Source organism: Orbicella franksi, chromosome 7 (genome assembly GCF_964199315.1).
Source record: "Orbicella franksi chromosome 7, jaOrbFran1.1, whole genome shotgun sequence".
In the NCBI taxonomy this organism is placed as follows: Eukaryota; Metazoa; Cnidaria; class Anthozoa; order Scleractinia; family Merulinidae; genus Orbicella; species Orbicella franksi.
Window position 1 is genome coordinate 12,665,522 of NC_138151.1, and position 24,459 is coordinate 12,689,980.

Here is a 24,459-nt window from a genome sequence, read left to right on the forward strand (position 1 = left end):
GAGCTTTCCTTCTTCGCTATAAACAAATCAAAACAACTTCTTTCGCTGAAAACGGTGTCTTTGGGTATCTAGCGACTAAATTCGTTGTTCAATTAATGTTTGATTGGTCAGGAAGTGAGCTGTTTTTCAATCGCTTCTTTCCATTTGAAAAAACTCGAACAATATGGCACACGAACCCCTAGTAAGATGATATGAACAAGAATTTTAACAGCTAACTTTACCTAGTATAACGGTGTACTGTTCTATACATAAATTTAAAGATAGCCTTTGAATCTAGCCGCGACTCTGGATCGACTGATCACTTCAGGAACGGGACCCAAAAATGGACATTACAAACCTTTCCAAAGCGGTAAATATTGCTCTTACAGCTCTGTCCCCTTTTGTCTGGTGTGATGTACGAAAAACTTAGCTTTGACAGCCAATAGATTTTCGTTTGGAGTAGTGAAGAAATCATAACCTTGGCTCTACGTTTTCTCAGCTTTTTCCGACATCTACGTGACATGTTGTCCCCTTTGTTAAAAGGAATCTAAAATAAGGAAGTCATTAGAGAAACATTTCGACACAAAGCACCCTGCAAAGGAACTATTGCTATTGCAGTAATGTTAAAATGATAATTACAATGACCTTATTAACGTGCCATGAAAACTAGCAGAGGAGAATCTCCCCTGCTAATAGGATGCATAGTGAGATATGAACAATATTAGCTAAAATACAAATGGGTCAAATTAAAATCGATTAAAAAAGCTAAAAGTAAAATTACATAATACTAATAACTCCATCTAATTAAAATAAACACTGGAAAAGTTGAAAATTTACATGGACATGTCAATTTTAATTTACAGTATGTAAATCTTGATTTACATTCTTTGTAAATTACAATTTACATGTTAGGGTTTTGTACAATAAAATTACAGGAAACTTACAGCTTTTAGTGCAGCATGTAAATGTTCTGTAAATAGTGATTTACATTGTCTTTGTCGACAATAATCATTTGAAGAACATGTAAAAACCCGTAAAATATTTTACGCACTTTTACAGTATCTGCCTTTGTAAAAAACATGTAAATTGCTTTGCTAAACCATGTGAGGAACGTGTAAATAATTCAAGCGAATGCTGTAAAAAGTCTGGAAATGTTATGTTTGTAACCCTGTAAACAACATGTAAATGAAAAAAGGGGGCCTGTAAGAAACATGTAAAAAGCATGTAAATGAAAAAAGGGGGGCTGTAAGAAACATGTAAAAAGCATGTAAATGAAACAAGGGGGCCTGTAAGAAACATGTAAAAACAATGTAAATGAAAGAAAGGGAGCCTGTAAGAAACATGTAAAAACCATGTAAATGAAAAAAGGGGGGCTGTAAGAAACATGTAAAAAGCATGTAAATGAAACAAGGGGGCCTGTAAGAAACATGTAAAAAGCATGTAAATGAAAAAAGGGGGCCTGTAAGAAACATGTAAAAACAATGTAAATGAAAGAAAGGGAGCCTGTAAGAAACATGTAAAAACCATGTAAATGAAAAAAGGGGGGCTGTAAGAAACATGTAAAAAGCATGTAAATGAAAAAAGGGGGCCTGTAAGAAACATGTAAAAAGCATGTAAATGAAAAAAGGGGGCCTGTAAGAAACATGTAAAAACAATGTAAATGAAAGAAAGGGAGCCTGTAAGAAACATGTAAAAACCATGTAAATGAAAAAAGGGGGGCTGTAAGAAACATGTAAAAAGCATGTAAATGAAAAAAGGGGGCCTGTAAGAAACATGTAAAAAGCATGTAAATGAAAAAAGGGGGCCTGTAAGAAACATGTAAAAAGCATGTAAATGAAAAAAGGGGGGCTGTAAGAAACATTTAAAAACAATGTAAATGAAAGAAAGGGAGCCTGTAAGAAACATGTAAAAACCATGTAAATGAAAAAAGGGGGGCTGTAAGAAACATGTAAAAAGCATGTAAATGAAAAAAGGGGGCCTGTAAGAAACATGTAAAAACCATGTAAATGAAAAAAGGGGGCCTGTAAGAAACATGTAAAAAGCATGTAAATGAAACAAGGGGGCCTGTAAGAAACATGTAAAAAGCATGTAAATGAAAAAAGGGGGCCTGTAAGAAACATGTAAAAACAATGTAAATGAAAGAAAGGGAGTCTGTAAGAAACATTTAAAAACCATGTAAATGAAAAAAGGGGGGCTGTAAGAAACATGTAAAAAGCATGTAAATGAAACAAGGGGGCCTGTAAGAAACATGTAAAAACCATGTAAATGAAACAAGGGGGCCTGTAAGAAACATGTAAAAAGCATGTAAATGAAAAAAGGGGGCCTGTAAGAAACATGTAAAAAGCATGTAAATGAAAAAAGGGGACTGTAAGAAACATGTAAAAACAATGTAAATGAAAGAAAGGGAGCCTGTAAGAAACATGTAAAAACCATGTAAATGAAAAAAGGGGGGCTGTAAGAAACATGTAAAAAGCATGTAAATGAAACAAGGGGGCCTGTAAGAAACATGTAAAAAGCATGTAAATGAAAAAAGGGGGGCTGTAAGAAACATGTAAAAACAATGTAAATGAAAGAAAGGGAGCCTGTAAGAAACATGTAAAAACCATGTAAATGAAAAAAGGGGGGCTGTAAGAAACATGTAAAAAGCATGTAAATGAAAAAAGGGGGCCTGTAAGAAACATGTAAAAGGCATGTAAATGAAAAAAGGGGGCCTGTAAGAAACATGTAAAAAGCATGTAAATGAAACAAGGGGGCCTGTAAGAAACATGTAAAAAGCATGTAAATGAAAAAAGGGGGCCTGTAAGAAACATGTAAAAACAATGTAAATGAAAGAAAGGGAGTCTGTAAGAAACATTTAAAAACCATGTAAATGAAAAAAGGGGGCCTGTAAGAAACATGTAAAAAGCATGTAAATGAAAAAAGGGGGCCTGTAAGAAACATGTAAAAAGCATGTAAATGAAAAAAGGGGACTGTAAGAAACATGTAAAAACAATGTAAATGAAAGAAAGGGAGCCTGTAAGAAACATGTAAAAACCATGTACATGGAAAACCTAGAAGTTGCACGGGTGCGACCCCGTACTAATTAAGCTGTCTTCTTGTGAACTTTCCGCGCACCCACAACGACAAAATAAAACTAGAATTTTTACTGCACATGCAGGCGTCCCAAGCTTACATCTCTAGAAAAGAGAAGAATTAATTCTCGGACACGTACGTATTTATTCATGAAGGACCATGAAAGCGTCACGTGTTGTGTGAGTTCAAGACGGAAAGAGCCCTGGTGACCGAGTTTGAACTGACGCGGAGTTAGGTTAGGCAGGGAACCATAGGGGACACCCAACGACCGTTTCCTCTCGAATGCTTTTAAACGCTGTTTTAGGCTATCTGGTGTACTTTCAAAGCTCTGTAGGTTAATTTTAGGTTGCGCAAAAAAAAAAATTATCTGTTCGGTTATTCTAGAGGAGCTTGAGTATTCTCGAACTTATTAGGGCTTTTTTGTCCATTTCCCGAAAACGTTAAGTCTTATCGCCTTTCCGAAAATGATAGCTGACTTTTTTTCGGTACCCAAAATGATATTTTTAACAATCCGAAAAACAACAAACATTAAATTTCTCATATCGCGAAAGTTCGAGGTCACAGTTGTGCCCCTGAACCGATGAGAATGAACGAAATATCATCGATTTAGAGCGTTAAATATTCCGAAACATGAACATTCTACAAGTAAGATTAATACAACTAAGTCTGCCCTTGCATGTTCACTGTTTGTTTGTTTGTTTGTTTGTTTGTTTTTGGTGATTTCTACTGTTTTTTGCTTTCATTGCCATCACTGCTATCCCAGTCCCTTTATAAGAGCATACCAGCCTTGTGAGTGCCCGATCTCCAACAAGCGGGAATCAGCGGTCTTCATGTTAGGTACCAGGTTCTCTCGGTTCTCCTGCCATGTTTGGCAGTTCGTTGGAACTTGCATCGAACTCGAGCTCTGTTTTAGCGGGCCAAAATCCACTCTACCTTCGCTTCGCCACCGTGCACGGTTTCAAGGCAAAGTTTACCGTTACCCAGAAGTTGAAGATAGCGCTTACAGGCAACAAAAACAACAGGTAAGCAAGTTTTGCATAAATTGAACGAGCAGAGTCAAGTAATGTAAAGATACGTATACATTTCGTTTTGCCTTTGGTTGTGAATGTGTCATTATCAAGGAGAAGTTACATTGGTTGTGGAATCGACTTTGGTGATGTTTACCTGCCTTGCATAAAGAGCTTTGTTCTCGATAACTGAGCAGAGCATGCGACATTTGTTATTGGCTTATATGCACCTCATGATTCTTTCTGATGCGTGCTCTTGTGAGGTTATGTTGCCCTCTGATGTGTATGCTAGTAAGCTAAAATGTAATGTGCCATCTTCAGCAGAGAAATTTCTCTTATGCTAGAGTAAGTATTCTGAAGTTACTCAAGTGTCTACAGTTGTACCTACATGCAAGTTACAATATGCTGTTATACACAACTGTACATGGACATTGCACCCACTGGTGCTGATACTGTAGTGCTGATACATGTACCTCAAACTGTCGTGAAAACTACACAGGACTTGAAAAAAAGGAAGAGTAACTTGCCCAGGCAGGAAAATCTACTTGTCTTGGACGACACAGTATAGTCAATCGATTATTTCATAACAATCAATAGAAATTAGTCAATGATATCAGAAATCAATAAAAGGATTTGTCATGAGTAATCGATTGTGATCAAATTTTCAATAAGCATTATCAATTGTGCTGTTACTAGCTTATCTTTTAAGCAACATTTAATAAGAAAGAAATGAACAAAAGATTTAAAGTGAAATATGAAATCATGAATACAATTGCATAAAAACATAACATTGTGTCTCGTAAACAGAATATTTTGCTGGCATACATGTATCAGGGACTATGTTTTGGGGGTTTTTGGTAGTGCCTTTGAAATCTACATAAAAAAGTGACAATCAAACATTGTGTTGAGGGACACAATTTTTCTACAGTTTAGGTGAACTAACAAAGAGAGACCAACTTTCAATTGATTCTCTAATGACTGATAAATTTGGTAAAATCAAACTGATAACTTGAAACTTTTCTAGCATGTGAGTATGAATTTCTTTCAATTGATCGATAGCACTGATAACACTTACATTAATTTCAATTTATTGATTTATATCAATTTATGGATCGATTTCAATTGATTGCCTTACCCTGGGATGACCAGACAACACTTTAGAGCCCTGTCACAGCCGCACATTTTACTTGTGCGAAATTGGGTTCTTACCAAATACATGTAGGTTTCATGTGTCATGCATCTGTTCATGCATCTGTAGCAGGGCAGGAAAAAAAATTGTAAGTCACTTGCCCAGTGGGCCAGTCAATTTCAGTTTTTACTTGCCCCACTTAAATATTAGTTGCCAGTGTGGTGGCCAGTGAGGAAATCAGAGGACAAATGCGAATGAAGTACACTCGGATTCCAAACTAATTCTTGCTTTCAACCTAATAAATAACTAATCTTTAGGTCTTAAGTTTTGAAATGGAATGACTGGAAATTATCATTTATCAAGCTGGCATTTTTAGTCAGACTCACAAGACTTCTGACACTACATTCTAATTTCACTTGCCCACTGGGCCACTGAACTTCTATTTTCGCTTGCCCAAGAGCAAAATTTACTTGGCTGAGGAAATCAGACCTGGGTTTTTTCCTGCTTTGAGTAGGTCACAGATAACATCAAAATGTGGTAAAAACAAAAAATAGTCACATAAGCCATTACCAGAGTGTGTCACAGAATCTGTGAATTTTTCAGGCGTGTGTCACTGATGTTTTTACCACATTTTGATGTCTTCTGTGATCTATAACTGAACAGATGCACGACAACATAGAATCTATCTGCTTCGTAATACATAACAGAGAAACAAAAACAAACTTTTATGACATCATCTGTACCTTTGTCCACCAATAGAGCATAAGTGCACGTAAGAAACAATCAAATTGTGCCTGCAAATAGCTTGACTTATTATTTAAACATTGTTTGATAGGAGTTTGATTTATTGTGCATGAATATTACAATGTAGGAGATAGTGAACATTGAATACTTACTGCCACAGATTTTGAGTTGAGTTCTTCTACATCCTCTGACATTCAGTGCCTTCCAATCAGAGATGCAAATTTTTTGTCACACAGTAGCTACAGATGTAGATGTAAGATCTGTTTGATTGATGAATATTCAGGGCTCAAAATAATGGCCGGTCAACAGGCAATGTCCAGCCAGAATGGTGACTTGACCGGCCAAAAACTTCACTCGCCGGTCATGTTGACCAGTCATGTCATGTTGAGACGGTCACGTTCATTCTTGAATAAACAATCAAATCCCCAACTGTAAATCTGAGAGTTTTTATCTCTTTTTTATTATGACCTCTAACGAAAACATACACCAATGCATACATGTATCTGTTTGAACGGCTAAAGACTATTCGCTTGCTGTTTGTCATGCGTTCAAGATCAATAGGAATGCCATTCGAGTGACTGGGGTTAAATCTGTTCAGAAAAATATTAAGCCAATCCTTAAACGGTCTAGCAGTGACTGGAACAAACAAACTATATTTGTGGGTTTAATTTGGCTCACATTACGTGTACGTGATTTTTTCGTAAATATCTTGACTAGTCAGAAATGAGACGTGACCGAGCTAAAATTACTTTGGCCAGTCAACATGACCGGCTACAGTCCAATTTCAAATGTCACAGTATAAACTGGAATGATAAGAAACAAAATAATAACTCCAGTGTAAAATTCGCTGATTGATATCATACACAGAATTTGCTGATTCATACTCAGACATAACTTATCTTATTTAACGAAATGTTTTATGTTACTTGTAGGATGAAGTAAAATTGAGAGTGGTCAATACATGCATACTCCTTGGCATTGATGCTTGATCAGGAAAAAATCAGCCACTGAGAAGTCTACAGTACCTATGACTCTATAAGGGGTCCAAGGTCCATTTCTTGAAGGTCCTGGAAACTTTTTGGGCCCACAAAGCCATCTTTTGAGCTGTGTCTAAAAACTAAGAGCTGTATATGCCTGAAACTTCTTGTGTGAAGGAAACCTCTGTTCATATTGAGAATAAGTGAATAAAACAGCTCTGTAAGCATAAGATTTCAGATTTTGGTATGGCTTTCTGGGTGCGAAAACTTTTTGGGACCTTCGAGAAATGGGCCCCTGGTGCATTACAGTCTAACATGGTGACCTTCAACACTTTCTGGCATAAATTCAACCACTTTAAACATTATTTTTAATGCTTTGAAGTATCACCTACACCGTACCTGTGTTAGTGAATTAGCATTAAATTTGAATATCTTAGATTGCTAGGTTGATACTTATTGTTCAATACAGCAGCTATAAAATTTCATCACAAAAAGCAAAGGCTATGTTTACATACATGTAGTACCAGAACAATAATTTATTAACTTATGATGTGTTATGGGAACTATCATACTAGATAGGCCTTTCAATTTCAACAGGTCCCTATGAAATTTCTTTTTTTTACAGTACAATTTTTTTTATCACAAAAAGAAAAAGTAAAATTTTGAATATTGTTTACAGTGAATGTTTTGTCAGGGGTCCAAAATGTTTGTCCTGTTTGGATTCCGTAAAGTTTTGGAAAAAGAAGGAAACTGTAACTTTGTAAACATAGCCTAAAAGATGTCAGAAGCCTTGTTTTATGTTATGCAATGTAGTATTCCTTTGGCATGAATGTTTTTATGATGAATTTAAAATGTCAATCTCTATCTTGTGGTAAAGGTTTTTCTCCCTGTTTTCTGTTATTTCAAAAGAACAATTCACTCTATGAAAAAAGTTGATCAATATTTCACACTCACATTGCAGTAATTTTCATAATAAGGTAAAGGTAAAGTCTGCATATGAGCCACGTGGCCTAACAGACTGGAGCTTATCCCACTTTCTGTAGCAGGAAGCGACTAGGACTATTTCTACTCCCCCTGGATGAGATGCCAGTCCATTGCAGGGTTACTCCACCATTAAATTCGCTGGTACCCACTTATACACCTGGGTGGAGAGGCACTGAGAGTAAAGTGTGTTGCCCAACAACACAACAGAATGTACCCACCTAGGACTTGAACCCGGACCGCTCGATCAGGAGTTGAGCGCACTACATGTAACTACGAGGTCATCGTGCCTCCCACAGTTTTCATAATAATTATTAAGGCTAATTTAATCCTACATTTATTGCTTAGTAAGAAAAAAACAGCTTATTCATTCATTTTATGACAAAGGTATTATCATTATGTTACATTTGACTTTGTGAATTTAGTATATATTTAAGACAGGTATCCATTTGCAAACAATTTTAATTTAGTAATACGCCTAAATTGCAAAATTTTCACTAGTTGTAGCTGACAACAGTATAGTTCTTAATCATTTTATTATTTATGATTAAATAGAGTTGAATATGACGTGGTTTTGCACAATCTTGAAAAGGTCTTGAATTTTAGTAGTCTTCTTGAAAAGTGCTTGAATTCGGTTAAAGGAGCTCAGTCATGGTATTTTAAAATATTTTGGCCATACACAAAATTACATTTAAGTCGTCTTGTTATGGATAGAAAGAAAAGAAAACATGCTTTATTTGTTGCAATGTGTACATTGTAAACCTTATTCAAGGCATATAAAAACTATTTGAATTTTACTGAGTTTGTTCTGATTGCAATAAATTTCTGATTCTGTATAAATTTGCATGTTTTCTGCTATTATAATTAACAGATTCGATTACAATACAACAGTACATTCCATGCATTTTTCTTCAAGTCATTATTTACAAGTTATTTATCGTACAGGGTTTCTGCCTCCCTTTTTCGATTTACATGTTATTTACAGGCTCCCTTTGTACATTTCCAGGTTATTTCCAGGCTCCCTTTTTTGATTTACATGTTATTTACAGGCTCCCTTTTTCAATTTACAGGTAATTTGCAGGCTCCCTTTTTCAATTTACAGTTTATTTCCAGGCTCCCTTTTTCAATTTCCAGGTTATTTCCAGGCTCCCTTTTTCGATTTACGTGTTATTTGCAGGCTCTCTTTTTCAATTTACAGGTTATTTACAGGCTCTCCTTTTCAATTTCCATGTTATTTGCAGGTTCCCTTTTTCGATTTCCATGTTATTTACAGCCTCTCTTTTTCCATTTACATGCTATTTACAGGCTCCCTTTTTCGATTTATATGTTATTTACAGGCTCCCTTTTTCGATTTCCATCTTATTTACAGGCTCTCTTTTTCGATTTACATGTTATTTACAGGTTCCCTTTTTCTATTTACATGTTATTTACAGGCTCCCTTTTTCAATTTACATGTTATTTACAGGCTCCCTTTTTCGATTTACATGTTCTTTAGGGGCTCCTTTTTTAATTTCCATGTTATTTACAGACTCCCTTTTTTGATTTACACGTTAGTTACAGGCTCCCTTTTTCGATTTACATGTTATTTACAGGCTTCCTTTTTTGATTTACACGTTATTTACAGGCTCCTGTTTTCATTTTCCATGTTATTTACAGCCTCCCTTTTTTATTTACATGTTGTTTACAGCCTCCCCTTTTTATTTACATGTTATTTACAGTATTATGGCAGCCTCCCTGTATTAAATTTATATGTTATTCACGGGTTTCCAGGTTGAATCACAAGAAATTTACAGGCTATTTACAGTATTTGCAGGAACAGTGTACATGTTATTTACATGATCTTAGCCCTTCGCTTTGAAACATTTACAGTGTTTTCTTCATCATTTACATGTTTCACTTGAAATATTTACATGTTTTTTACATGAAACCTCCAAAACATGTAAAAGGGGAAAAATCATGTAAATTAATCTTTACAGTCTCTTTGATTATTTACATGTTAATTACATGTTATTTACGTACTCTGTAAATTTTCAACTTTTCCAGTGAAACGAAATTAAATTATGAATTACAAAGATAATAATAATATTTACATTTCTTCACTCAATGCGCCTAACGGCAAATAATTAGCTAAATGAAACAGAACAAATGACCCATATAAACTAACTAAAATAACTAGTCTAACCAGTTACTCAGATGGCAGCCACTTCAGCCTTCAAGGATGTTACTTAGACCAAGTCTGCGTATCCGAACTGTTGAAGGCTGGCTGCCGATTTTTCTTTACGTGATATCTTACTCCAGAGTCTTGGGTCTAAATTTTACGAGTGAGTGTTTCTCATACGTAGCCGTGTTAAAACTAGGTAGAAATAACTCTCTGCGGAAAATTATAGTATTAGCTGTTTGTCATAAACATGTCACAAATAGGCTGCTAGCACGAATTATGTTTTAATCATATGCATTGAGACGCCATTGAAAATTCAATCGTTGGATAATGGAATTCGAGAATTTTCATTGGCTTAGCCATCATGCTATATGTGCGATTATGCCATGCTTTACAAATATGGTAAGCGTACGATCTTAGTTTTCTATACTTTGGGTGCGTTTTTAATAAAACAATTCTCCCACCCGCGCTTGTTGCATAAGAGACTCGGCGCTACGCGCCCCCTGATATCCAACGCACGCTCTTGGAATAATTGTTATCATTCAGTTGTCCGGGTCCAGTCAAGGGGTTCCGATCCATTTTTTGTACCTTGCGTGACAATCACACTGCTGTCTCGTAGTAGTAAAAAGTCTGAAAATTAGTTGATGGAATGGTAGTGATATTTTTTTTGCAACCGTCGATCAACTCAAGTATAGTTTTAACAGTATATCGGGAGTATATGTCTTCTTCCTCTAGAACAGAAAAGTGAGTGATTCGCATTATTCCGCCAAGAACAGTAAACGAGCAGACGCAAACTGTGACAGGTAACGCGTACCAGCTGTTGGAATGGCCACTGAAATAAAACAATAGGATCATCACAAGGTTTTCTGCCACAAACAGAACATTCGCAACCCACCGTATAGTGTTCCTGTTACTGAGAAGGAAGAATGGTAAATCATCCTTTATCCACTGCACGCAAAACTTTCCAAATATGAACTCGCCTGCGCCATGGATTGACATGAAGCGCTGGATATGGGGTCGCCTTATTTGCCGGTAGGAGAAAATGTATCCCACAATTACCATAATAATGGAGTGTAACGTCACAATACTGATAATCCACCACTTGTAACTGACGGTAAAGTAACCGACGGCGCATAATCGACTGCTGATGAGAAATAAATTGGTTACAAAAAGAAAGCACTTGCTTTTAACGTGAATATCATTAGTGATTACACGTCTATGAAATAGCTCTTCAGCAGATGTGAATGTCCAGACTAAACTAAGAAACGAGACGGGTAAAGATATCAATTGAATGACGCTAACTCTTTCATGTTGTATGCTGATGACGTACAACTGGATGACGAACTGAGGGGCTGATTCAAGAACGGCTTCAAAGAACGCAGCAGCCTGGCTGTAAACGTCCCTGCATTCATCATTATCATTCTTGTTCTTCAAGCAGAACACAAACATTTTGAGCCTGGCCACAGCAGCTGAGAATGGATGGAAAGCGGAAAGAAACGACTTTAACCAGTGACAAGACGGAGCTCGCCTTCCCTCGAGCTCCACATTTGCGTTGGTAAGTAGCCGTTCGAGAACAACATAATAGTATCCAAAAGGCACACACGGTAGGAACACAAAACCAAGGCCAACGGCAAACCATGTCTTATGATCCTCGCGGTAAAATTGCACCAGTGTGAGTATGTCGGTGATCGGGTCAGCAAAACTTAAAATGGCTCCAACAAGAAACACATACTTGCTATACCACTTGACGTCCATTCGACTGAGCAGCGTTAGCTGACCTTAGCTCGGGAAGTGGTTAGTTATGGCAGCTTCCTATTGCTATGAATAGCTAAAAGTGGCTCGCAAGTCAGCGAGATTTTATAAACGAGGCGGAAATATGATCAATAGCTGGGTGATACGAGAGGAAGCAGTTTGAGACAAGAGTGAGTAATGTATGACGTCAACGATTTCCTGTATTCCGTGAATCATGCCAAGCGACGTGGCGCACACCACGTTGTGATCTCATCACCGCAGTGTTGGATGTAGGGCCGATTCGCAGTAGCAGACAAAACTGAAATTGTCCGTGACCAAATCTGAGGACAAATTTGGTCGTGAAAATTTTTTGTCTCGTCGGTTGCATCCGCATTGACTGCGGTGAAAGTCGCCAAATTCGTTCAAATCTAGTTTCGCAACACGAGCGAGAAACATCCCAGACGCTAAATTTGTACCGTTAAAAGCTTTTTTGACAAATGACTGACAAGATAAACACAACTTTGTTTATTTAAACGATTTTGTCCAGTTTTTACCCGGGAAAAATTTTGTCGGCGGTACGTTTGAAGATTTATCCGCTTCGGCAAAAATTTGTCAAGTCGTGACAAACCATCCGCAGTTGTAGCGGGTTGGTGATGACAGAAAATTTGTCTAAGTAAACAACTCCCACTTTTCAACTTACTTCTTCCGGTTACGTCTTCACTCAGTCTGGTATACTTCAACTTGACTTCTCCGGTTTACTCCAACTGTCTACGGTCTACTTCCGCAGAACTTTACGCTTGTCCTTCTATGGCTTCGACCAGCTATTTAGCACTCGCGTTTCCCGGCAAATGGCTCTTTGTCGTGAATTTAGGAATGGTTTACTGATGGCTTCCCAGTAATGAAAATGTACTTCTGGACGTGTTCCTGCCACTTTCTAACCTCGCTCGTAACTGCACTTCAACCTTCTTCTTCTACACACAGAAAAACCTCACAACACGTATCACCCCAAAACCCTAAATATGCAAACGCAAGGTGTAAAATGAGAGAAAGGGAAAGAAAACTATTGGATAAAGATTGATTACAAGGGCATAGAAAAGAACTGGTTACGCAATAAAAGAATGTAGGTTACGTAATAGGTGCTACAGAATAAATACAATTTTAAAAGCTATGCTATGGGGAGTAATAGGTAGCTTGTTAATGAATAAGATCAAACCTTAATAATATAATTCTAAATACTAAGCTTTCCATAAAAGCGACGCGAATACACGAATATGAACAAGAACAAGAACAAGAACAAGAACAAGAACAAGAACAAGAACAAGAGCAAGAGCAAGAGCAAGAGCAAGAGCAAGAGCAAGAGCAAGAGCAAGAGCAAGAGCAAGAGCAAGAGCAAGAGCAAGAGCAAGAGCAAGAGCAAGAGCAAGAGCAAGAGCAAGAGCAAGAGCAAGAGCAAGAGCAAGAACAAGAACAAGAACAAGAACAAGAACAAGAAGGACAAGGACAAGGACAAGGACAAGGACAAGGACAAGTAGAAAGAGAAGGAAGAGGAAAAGGACAAGGAAAAGGAGAAGGGAAGGAGGAGAAGGAGGAGAAGGAGAAGGAGCAGGAGCAGCAGCAGGAGCAGGACCAGCAGCAGGGGAAGGAGCAGAAGGAGGAGCAGGACCAATGGCAGGAGTGGAGCGGGAGCGACAGCAGCAGCGGCAGCGGGAGTGAGAGCAAGAGCGGAAGCGGGAGCAGGGGCAGCAGCAGCAGGAGCAGGAGCAGGAGCAAGAGCAGCAGCAGGAGAAGCAGTAGCAGAAGGAGGAGTAGGAGCAGCAGCAGGAACAGGAGCAGAAGCAAGAGCAGAAGAGGAAGCAGGAGCAGAGGCAGGAGCAGAAGCAAAAGCAAAAGTAGAAGCAGAAGAAGTAGGGGAAGCAGGAGCAGAAGCTGGAGCAGAAGCGGAAGTAGAAGCGGAAACGAAAGCAGAAGCAGAAGCGGAAGCGGAAGCGAAAGAAGAAGAAGAAGAAGAAGAAGCAGAACAAGAAGAAGCAGAACAAGAAGCAGAAGAAGAAGAAGAAGAAGCAGAAGCAGAAGAAGAAGAAGCAGAAGAAGCAGAAGAAGCAGAAGAAAAAGCAGAAGAAGAAGCAGAGGAAGAGGCAGAAGAAGAAGCAGAAGAAGAAGAAGAAGAAGAAGCAGAAGCAGAAGCGAAAGCGGAAGAAGAAGAAGAAAAAGAAGAAGACAGAAGAAGAAGAAGACAGAAGAAGAAGAAGGAGCAGAAGAAGAAGAAGTAGAAGCAGAAGCAGAAGAAGAAGCAGAAGCAGAAGCAGAAGAAGAAGCAGAAGCAGAAGAAGCAGAGCGCTTAAGCAGAAGCAGAAGCAGCAGAAGCAGAAGCAGCAGCAGCAGCATCAGAAGCAGAAGAAGAAGCAGAAGTAGAAGGAGAAGAAGAAGCAGAAGCAGAAGCAGACGCGGAAGCGGAAGAAGAAGAAGAAGGAGAAGAAGAAGAGGCAGAAGCAGAAGCAGAAGCAGAAGCAGAAGCAGAAGCAGAAGAAGAAACAGAAGCAGAAGAAGAGGTAGAAGCAGAAGAAGAAGAAGCAGAAGCGGAAGCAGCAGCAGCTGCAGAAGCAGCAGCAGCAGAAGCAGAAGCAGAAGCAGAAGCAGAAGCAGAAGCAGAAGCAGCAGCAGAAGCAGTAGCAGTAGCAGAAGCAGAAGCAGAAGCAGCAGCAGCAGAAGAAGAAGAAGAAGAAGAAAAAGAAGAAGAAGAAGAAGAAGATCGAACGGCGAGAAACGCGGGGGCGGAAAGAAGGATAAAGAAAGATAATTTTTCTCGTCTCGCTTTATTTCCTTCTTAGACTGCGAGCATTCTCTTCTACGCGAAAATCCGCTGGATGGAAGCAAAAGAACAGAGGCCGCGAGCCGCGCTACAGACGACCTCCCTATTTACAGCAGCAACAGTTGGACTTCATGTTTCTACTGCTCACACCAGCAAACTAAATATAATTATGCAGTACAGTTGCCGTGCTCTTCTACCGGAGCGATTGCGTGTAAAATTTTCGCATGACAAAGCACATGTTGAACAACTATGATTTCCATATACTCTAAGTTACTATAATGCTTTTGATAGTGTGTCACGAAACACGGCTTCACACAAATGTTCCGCCGTTGATAATTTCGTAATGTTTAATCTGACTCATTAGGATTATTGGGGCTTCAAAACTGGCCTGGCAGGTTTGAATGATTGTTACAAACTATAAAAGGAAGAGGTTGTAATTGATTTAATATCGTAATAGATCATCAGTCTCGGAGAACAGCAGCTGCGAGATTCTCCGACCTTAAGCGGTTGTCATGCCGACTTCTGAGCCAAGCCATATGCGCTTAAATTTCGAACATCCACGGGTGTGCAACAATTCCCAAAGTAAGCTGCTCCCAAGTAGCCTGAAGGGGCTTCATATGTATGTGGGTATAGCAGTACATTCTTTCGCTTCTATTCGATTTGAATTTCTTAGTGCATTTTAGATTTTATTCATATAGAATTAATTTTATCGTATTTTATTGTTGTTTTGTTACATAATTCACTGAAAAGCCCCTTGGGGACGTGGAATAAATGTACGTATGTATATGTATGTACACCGGTCATGGATTTAAATTCCGTTCAAATGCCTATGTTGCGTTGGTAACTTCGATGATCGCGTTCATAATAAAAGTATATCGTTGTTCTGCACTTCGATTCAATGATATTTCATATATCAGTCTTCCCCAGTTGTAGTTTGCCAAGTAACCATGCAATACTCACAACTAATCATCGACGGAAAGATCCATCCTGTGCATGCTTCACAGCTAACTTTTCCAAGGAACATTTTAATGTTGTGTTTGCCCAGGGGACTTGGGGGTGGGGGGACTACTTCCAGAAAAATCGGGTGGGGGTGCGCGACTCGTTTTCCAAAATCGTTACCCTATTTAAGACCAGAATCTGTGATTGTCCCTTCCCTATTTCTGAACAGACAAAAAAATTGATGCCCTATGTAAGACCTGACCCTTAAATCAATGCCTTGTTTCAGACCTGTCTTATGATTAGTTCCCTATTTTATACATTGTGAAGGAGTTTTTTTTGATGGTCTTATCAGATATTGATAAAAAGTAACTTCTAATAAGCAGACCGAATTCAAGACTGGAGTGCAAAAACCATAGACCCTTTTCATAGTAAATGACTGCCAATTTAAAATTCTTTTGTATGCATTTAAACTAACCTCACTAAACTCGTTTGGGAGTAAAAATTCTTTTGAATTATTAACTCAAGAACAAGGTTAGTCAGGCTAATTTTAATACTTACAAAAGAATTTGTAATTGGTAGCCATTTATGAAAAGGGTCTATACCCTATTTGAGACTAAAACTGCCAAAATCGAGACTCTATTTATGATCAACACTGCTTAAATCGCACATTCCTATATCGCCCATACAATGGAGTAGCCCCCATCCCCGGGATAGCAGTGCACTGGTCATGGATTTGAATTCCGTTGAAATGCCTATGGTGCGTTCGTAACTTCGATGATCGCGGTCATAGAGTATATCGTTTTATTTTTACTTGTTGCTTGTATTTTGACTCGTCCAACGGGCTCGTCAAAATACGGGACAACTCCTCGATGTGAAAGTAATGCTCCTCAACGGTGGATTGGAAACTGACCTTTATGTCAAATCCACAGACAAACATCAGTACTTCCTTAAATCATCCTGCCACCCATCTCACACTAAACAATTCATTCCCTTTAGCATGGCCTTACCACTGAGAAGAATTTGTTCAACGGCTGAGTTCTTCAATACACACTCTGATGCACTCTGAAATAGTACGTCAAATTCCTCGGAGTAGAGCACTCGAAACATCCATCAAAAAAGAAGTCCCACAGAATTCCATTTGTATTAACATTTAATACAGCCCTACCAAACTTGTTACGTCAAGTCATTTCCAGCAACCTTAACATTCTTCGTTCTTCACAGCGATGCCTAGAAGCATTTTCTTGGCCTCCTCGTACATCATACCGCCGTTGCAAAAACCTACGTGACATACTATTCAGGGCCAAACACCGCAGACAACCGTCCCCCCCCCCCCCCCCCCCGCGCCTCCCCTAGCTCCGGGAGCTTTCCGTTGTCACAGAAATAAGTGCAAAACGTGTCCTTTCATTACAGAGGGGACCAAGTCTTATACTTTTTTCTCGACCAACGAACAAAGACGTATACGGCATCACATCACCTGCTCTTCTTCCAGTCTGGTTTATATGATACAGTGCAACAAATGCAACGTTCCATACATAGGCGGGACTAAACGTCATCTCAGCTACAGATTTTGCGAGCACAGACGCGCAATCAAAAAAGCCATCACACAACGACACATTGATCAAGCCACCGCCTTTTCAGATCACTTAACCATCCCTGCTCATTCTATGGACAACATAGAACTGGTTCCTCTCGAACTCATCAGCTCAAATAGAGAAGCTATTCGCAAGGCAAGAGAAACATTTCTGATGTCCAAGGGTAGGACCCTTGAACCTTCTGGGTTAAACAGGCGTGACGAAATTTAATCTATTTATTTTTTATGTATCCGCTTTAGTACACGTTTCATTTTTCTCTATTTCTGTCAACCAATCATGTCACATATTTCATTCAGTATCATTTAAAATTTTGTAACCGTTTTATCCATATCTACTTAGGTTCAGTGTAGCCCCCGAAGAAGGTTAGTCCTGTCTAACCAAAATATTGAGCCTTGAATTTACTCTCTCCAGCCGTCCGGTCAGCCTTTCAACTGGTTTTATGCTTTATTTTAGACTGCTGATCCTGATCTAAACCGAGATCCGGCTTCACTCCGCTGCTGTTTGCACAAGTGGTCCTTACATTACAGTTTACCCCATAACATGGAAGTCCAATATCAAAGATGTACGAAACTGTAAACCAAGACTGTATTAGCTGGAGTATGACCGCCATGTTGCGCGACGTCGTTTTTCGTCGTTGGGAGCAAGCGCCCGCCATCCATGCCGCTAGCCATGTTAACCATAAAATGAGAGTGTTATGGTTTTCTATTTCTGTGCATGCGTGTGGTTCTGTTCCCATAGTTATGGTGCCGCGCTTGGCGGACCTTTGGGTCGCCGGGGCTCTACTAATATATAGAGTTAGCCAAGCCTAAAGGGAAGTTTCTGAGCCGGGTTGTTCAAGGTTCGATTAAGCTAACCCAGGACATGCGAGAATTTTGATTGGAATTTTGTAACTTTGCGTTGAGGTTTTCTGTATATTGTTTGGCCTTCTGTTTTGAGTTTGAATAACCTCAAACTACACAAACCAAAAGTAGTGAAAGACACTTGTATACAAAAAAAATTTGGTTAACTTTCAATCCTAGGTTAGCTTTAACTGCTAACAACTATTTACAACAAGTTAACCTGACACGAGCCCGTGATCCAAGCGGAAAAGCAACACTTGATCAGCGATCAACTTTAAAAAACACTTGATCTCGATGAGTTCTTAACTTGAGCCCGCGATATGGTCATGTGATACTAGTCAACGGATACCTTGTTTTGACAGTTGTCAATTGACCATAACATGGATGTCCAATATCAAAGAAGTACGCCATTCGCACCAGTCCCCTGCAGAGCGAGTAAAAGATCTGACTCTCTAATGTATTCATATCACTTTCACGCAACTAGCGTAAGCATTCGCGAAGCACCTTATCCTTTGCTCGCTCTAATAATATGCTGCTATGGCGGATAAAGTTCCTCAAGCTCCGGCCGTTCAAGGCATTAAGGCCGCCCAGGCTGCAGTTCTTCATCAACAGTTGCAGGTTTTTCCTTGCTTTGTTTTGTGCTGGCGTTTCTCGCCATTTAATTTCTTACCATTCATTTCAACTAACCCTGTACCTTGGCCTCTAGCTATCTCGCTGCCTCCCCTAGTTGTTTCAATTGTTTCCCTTCCTTGGTTTTCGTTTTGCTTCGTTCGTTGCTGCATATTTGCCATTTGCGTTCTTTTCTAACCGTCCCGGCATGCTTTGTATTTCGTTTAGCGCGCTCGTCATCTTTCACGTGCTTGTACACGGCTTTGTTACGTTCCGCCCGCAATGTGGGGTGAGAAGCCGAGGGGATTTTACTTCATTTTATTCCCCGAGTGCAATTAGCAGGGCTGAGAAGAGGGTCTTTTAACTTGGGCTGAGAAGCCGAAAAGGTCTTTTATACTGTATTTCCCAGAGTCTTAGTTGGGCTGAGAAGCCGAGAAGACATGTCAAGTTGGGCGGCCAAGCCAAGGAGGTCTTATTATTTTGCAAGTGTTGAGCTAAGAGGCCAAGAAGATTTTATTATAATTTCTTTTCCCGATGTGTGTTGCCAGGGCTGAGAAGCCTTGAAGGTCTTTTAACTTGGGCTGAGAAGCCGAAAATGTATTTTTAAATTGCATTTCTCAGAGTATGAGCTCGGCTGAGAAGCCAATGACACACTAGGGATATAAACATCTTTGAGCGCTCATTTTAGCATAACTTCAAATTAACTTGACATACCATTATCAAACTTAGCAAGTGAATAGCGACAAAAGTCCAACGTTTTTGACAAAAAAATTGACATCAAAAGTCAGTGATGACGTCATAATCGATGACGTCACACCATACTCTTAATTTAAAGTTTGGAAATTCCAACGTTGTTTCAACGCTTTCAAAAGAGCGCAACAAGAGCAGTTGAAATCTGGTGAAACCGTTTTTTGATATCTCAAATATTAAAGGAGATATGACAATTTGAACTTAAGGAATACTTATTCAGTAAAGCAGTGATAAAAGATAAAACTTTCGAAATCAAAGTTTTCGTGTTTGCAACTCCATTTATATTGCAGGCTGATTGCTTCTGATGAGCAGAGCGGGTATAGCTAAAACAATCCAAATTAAAGCTATTCATACGTAGATTATCGTTTTAAAGGCGAAAACAAAAAATCTAAAACGATACGATTGTTAGGCTTTATCATGTGATCACCAACCATCTACCCTCTGACCATAGATATGCCGATGACACCCAACTCTATCTTTCTTTTAGACCAGACGGCACTTTGTCTCAAGATCACGCTCTAGCGGTTGTGGAAGCCTGTATTTCCGATGTCCGTGCTTGGGTAATTCATAACCGTTTATTAATCAACGACGCAACGACTGAGTTTTTAATTATTGGCTTCAGCCATCAATTTTCAAAAATCTCAATTGACTCCATTACCATTGGCGATTCCACTATCCAACCTTTAGAAAGCGTTCAGTCGCAATCTGGGCTCCTGGTTTGACACTACGATGTCTATGGCAGTCCATACTGGCAAGATTTGCAGTAAAGCATCTATGGCCTGTACAAAATTCGGCAAATAAGGAAATTTTTCAGTCCTGAGACTACCAAAACTCTTGTCCTTGCGTTCCTCTCTTCTCACTTGGACCACTGCAATTCTCTTCTCTAAGGTGTCCCTAATTACCAATCTGATCGTCTTCAAAAAGTATTTAATGCCGCTGCTAGACTAATTGTTGGCGTATCCAAATTTGACCATATCTCCAGATCCTCTGCCTTGTACGGCCTGCATTGGCTTCCTGTTACTTCTTGTTTACAAAGCTCTTAAGGACTTTTTACACATAAAGACTAACACAACTTATCGCCCGCGCTCCCAAGACCATAACCTCCTCGCTGTTCCCAGAACCAAGCACACGACATTTGGTGATCACGCCTTTGCATACTCTGGACCTTTTCTCTGGAACAAACTTCCTCGTGAAATAAGACTAAGTCCAACCCTGACTTTTTATAAGTCAAAGTTAAAAACTTACTTTTTTAAATTAGCGTATAGCTTGCCATAGTTTTATATGTTTTTTTTAATTGTATTATTTTTAGACGCATTTTTCTTATATTTTTACTGTAATCTTAATCTTACATTGTAAAGCGCTTAAGAATATTTATTAATTTTGCCGCTATAGAAATCTATCATCATCATCGTCGTCATCATGATCACCATCAGCACCATCACCATCATCATCATCATCATCATCATCATCATCATCATCATCTTTCTCCTCGTCCTACCTCGTCCCCGTCCTCGTCCTCGTCCCCGTCCTCGTCCCCGTCCTCGTCCTCGTCCCCGTCCTCGTCCCCGTCCTCGTCCTCGTCCTCATCCTCGGTTTGTACTCATGGTATTGTTTTGTTAGTTCTCCTTTTTTTAATTTTGTTTTGCCTTACTTTTGTGTTGAATACCTTGGAGTGTGTAAATGATTAAATTGGTTTTCGTTTGTTTAATGAGTTTGAATCTTGGAAGTTTAGTTTGTCTTAAGTCATGGCGTTTGTTTAGGTGACTGGTGTTGTGTGTTTGCACATTTCGTTTGACCTTCCGCGGTCGCCATTATTCTCCAAATCTTATTCAAGCATGAAAGGGACTTCTGTGAATAACAGACTTCTGTGCTATTCGCACCAGTCCCTTGCAGAGCGAGTGTAAGATCTGACTCTCTAATGTAATCACTTTCACGTAACTAGTGTTCTCTAGCCCAGATCCTTAGTGCTCGCTACTTCCTTTCACGCTCATCCCTTCCATCCTTTAGGCCGCGTTCTATTCTTTTTCTTTCGGTTTTTATTTCCCCCCTCTCACCCGATCCCCCATTTTCTTTTTCACATTTACGTCTCTTTGAACGCGGTCGCCATTTTTCTCCAAATCTTATACGAGCATGAAAGAGACTGCTGTGAATAGTTAGCTATAAACCAAGGCTGCATATCTCTGTCAACCTATTAGCTGGAGTATGGCCGCCATCTTGCGCGACTCCGCCGTCGTTGTCGTCGTGCGTACGCGCCCACGAGCAATACCGCTACTGCATGATAACCATGAGAAAATCAATTCATGAGTTTCCTTCACTTTCCTATATAGGTATGGTGCTCCACTTGTCGACCCTCCTGGCCTCCGGAGTTCCGCTTAAAACGATTCCTTCCACTTGCGTACACTTCTGCAAGTTACCATTCACTTTGAATGAATAAATCTTAATGTATAGATTTACCCAAGTCTAGACACGCCGCAGCTCCTGGGACGAGTTGTTTAAAGCCCAATTAAGCTAACCCAGGATAAGCGAGAATTTGGATTTGTGCTTTTTCACTTTGCAGTCAGGTTTTCTGTTTATATTGCTTGGCCTTCTGCCGTTTGAATAATCTCAAACTGCACAAAACAAAAGCAGTGAAAAACATTTTTATACAAGAAAAATTTATACTTCGGTTAACTGTTAATCCTGGGTTAGCGTTAACCGCCTTTCAGACAACCCCGCCCTAGTTGCAACTAACCTGGCTTGAGCCCGCGATCCAATCGAAAAACAACCCTTGGTCAGTGGTCAACATTTATAACAACATGCGATCCCAGTCAACTCTAAAATGAGCCCGCGATATGATCACGTGATACTGGCAACTGGCATCTTGTTTTGACAAATAGATGCTTGATTCCCTTGTCATTCAAAATTTGTGGTAATATCCTACTCGACTTGCTCGTAAAAACAGGTTGACATTGCTCTTAGATCCTGGTAATTGTATTTGTTTCGGGGACGCAACTGGCTGAAAGCTGATCTTATGCAGACAGCTTGATCTCATTGGAGAGTCAAGACCCATTCTTTGTTCTTTGTGTGTATGGTTAGAGTCGAACTCAACTCTACTTTAGGATAGTGCACCTTTGAAAACATTCAAAACATGGTGCGCAGCTTCGAGCAGCTTGTCATATTTAGCCGAAAAAGCTTCCCAAGTGGGAGATTGGCTGTACCCACGATCAACCATTGTGCTGACCAAGTTCCTTTTGTATCGTTGTCGACGTGGCTTAGGAAGTAGAGCAGAATAGGTGTGCGTCAGTTAGTTTTTTAGGCTTCAGTTGCTAAACCTTTTGATTCCTGCTCCGAGCAAAGTCAAGGTTCCTTAGCAAAGCTTGGACGGACTACTTTAAGTACGGCTCTTACCTGGAGTAGAAGATCAGAGATAGTTGACATAAAATAATAAAGAACAAAGGGACAAAAGAACGAGCTGAGGGAAACAATGAAAACATTAGGTTTGTGGGGTTCATCTCTGAACATCGTTACTCCGCCATCGGATAACACTGATCTCATCACGGAACATGGATTAGACATAAAAGGAACCCATCAACCATCTTCGGAAAGTTAAAAAATGTAGCAGCAAGTTTCACTGCTTGATCTACTAACTGCTTCTCTTCATCAAGGACAGTAATTCTTCTCTAAACACTGAAATAAACTGTTTTGCCTGAACACTTAGCACAGTTCGTTTCGTATGGATTCAAGTGTAGAGTGTTTTACAGAGTGATGAAGCGTTGCAGGTCTACTCAGATTACGGTGATGAGAACTTTAGCCGAGGCCGTGGGAACAAAAAAACTAAGCGGTGCCTCATCTTGGGCGGAAGCTTGTTAGTCTAGAACATTGAGTTCTTGCTGTTGCTGGGCTGTTGTTCCTGTTGTTGCCAGCCCAGTGACGTTAATATGGACTGTTGAAATTTGATTTAACTATAACACCGAAATATCAATGTTTAGCTAAGGAAGAATATGTAACACATTACGTTCTCAAAAAAAATCTGGTCATATATAATTTCACTGGAAATTGCACTGATAAAAAAAACGTCCGGGCTGCAAGCCAAGTCCTTTTTTCATGATCGAGTGGTGCAATTTATAGCATCGTAGTTAGCGACAAAATTCAGTCGAAAGGATGAAATTAAAAAGGCTAGTTGGAAGCCATTATAATGGTTTAAGATGGTTAATTTGTTTTAATAAAAATATCGTTATTTGGGCCAGTTTTCTATCCACAACATTCCACCATCCATGCCATTCCTTATTGTTTGGTCGAAATCATTTGCGATCCAATATGGGAACCATTTGCAGTCCGGGCTCATATTCGGTTCAATTTGGAGATTATTTGCAGACCGGGATCATTTGCAGCCTAATTTGGGCTCATTTGCCCACCAGGATCATTTGCGGACCCGTACAACAATTACCGTTGTCTTATAGAGTGTTTTCACTATCACGCAATAAAAAATAAACTCAAAACCATTCAGTGGATAAAGTCAAGAAATTGTGATATTATAGAAGATAAATAAACAAGACAGTTCTCCATGTATAAGGTGTGCTCGTTGTCTCAAAATTGAGATATTCGTCCAAATGTTTCGCGCACATTTACAGAGCCTTGTATGCAGCTGCCGTGTTGCTGTTCCTATGTGGTACACCAATATGGCGGCTGGAAGATAGTGTTAACATTTGGAACTTACTTTCGCTATCTAGGACTGATAAACTGCACTGGAAAAACAAACATTTAATTTAAATATGGTAAGCACTTTTTCAATTACTTTAACGTCTTAAGAGCAATCGTCCCAAAATTTCGCCTGGAGGTATGCAAAATGAAATACTCGAAAATCCCCAGACTTCGCCAGAATATTGGTCTGGATGAACTATGTCTAGAAAAAATACTTTAAGTTCGATTAGATTTTTATTTTACGCGTCGGCGACAAACTCGGTTTGGCGGCTCTCACATCAGTTTCACGAGCTCCAAACAACGCATTATTTGAGCTTCGCTTAAAAATAAACAAAACGGCAAATCTGGCCATTGAATATCTTAATGAAAAGAACACATATTTACGAACAGTCTGAAATGTTATTTGTCCGATTCCATCGCAAACTGAATTTTTGGGCGATTTTTTCTTTTCTTCAATATTTCA

At 39.3% G+C, this 24,459-nt stretch overlaps 2 protein-coding genes and 1 long non-coding RNA gene across 4 annotated transcripts; 2 read left to right on the forward strand and 1 right to left on the reverse strand.

Annotated features, from left to right (window-relative positions):
* Window positions 1-641: 641 nt before the first annotated feature.
* Window positions 642-13,008, reverse strand: LOC145492587 (uncharacterized). The gene is made up of 2 exons (XM_081472019.1): window positions 9,939-13,008; window positions 642-795 (listed from the first exon to the last, which is right to left on the reverse strand). Exon 1 carries the CDS (start codon window positions 11,800-11,802, stop codon window positions 10,648-10,650), a length of 1,155 nt encoding a protein of 384 aa, XP_081328145.1. The 5' UTR covers window positions 11,803-13,008; the 3' UTR covers window positions 642-795; window positions 9,939-10,647.
* On the forward strand, window positions 3,820-7,030 carry LOC145493100 (uncharacterized). Of its 2 annotated transcripts, none has more exons than XR_014050092.1 (2): window positions 3,820-4,073; window positions 6,864-7,030. It is a non-coding gene; the product is annotated as an uncharacterized LOC145493100 (long non-coding RNA). The 2 variants fall into 2 exon arrangements; XR_014050093.1 differs by lacking the exon at window positions 3,820-4,073 and adding an exon at window positions 4,081-4,403.
* On the forward strand, window positions 12,980-15,508 carry LOC145493580 (uncharacterized; the record flags this gene model as incomplete). The annotated part of the gene is made up of 1 exon (XM_081473072.1): window positions 12,980-15,508. A coding segment is annotated over one exon (1,596 nt), but the record flags the coding sequence as incomplete, so codon positions are not given.
* Window positions 15,509-24,459: the final 8,951 nt, after the last annotated feature.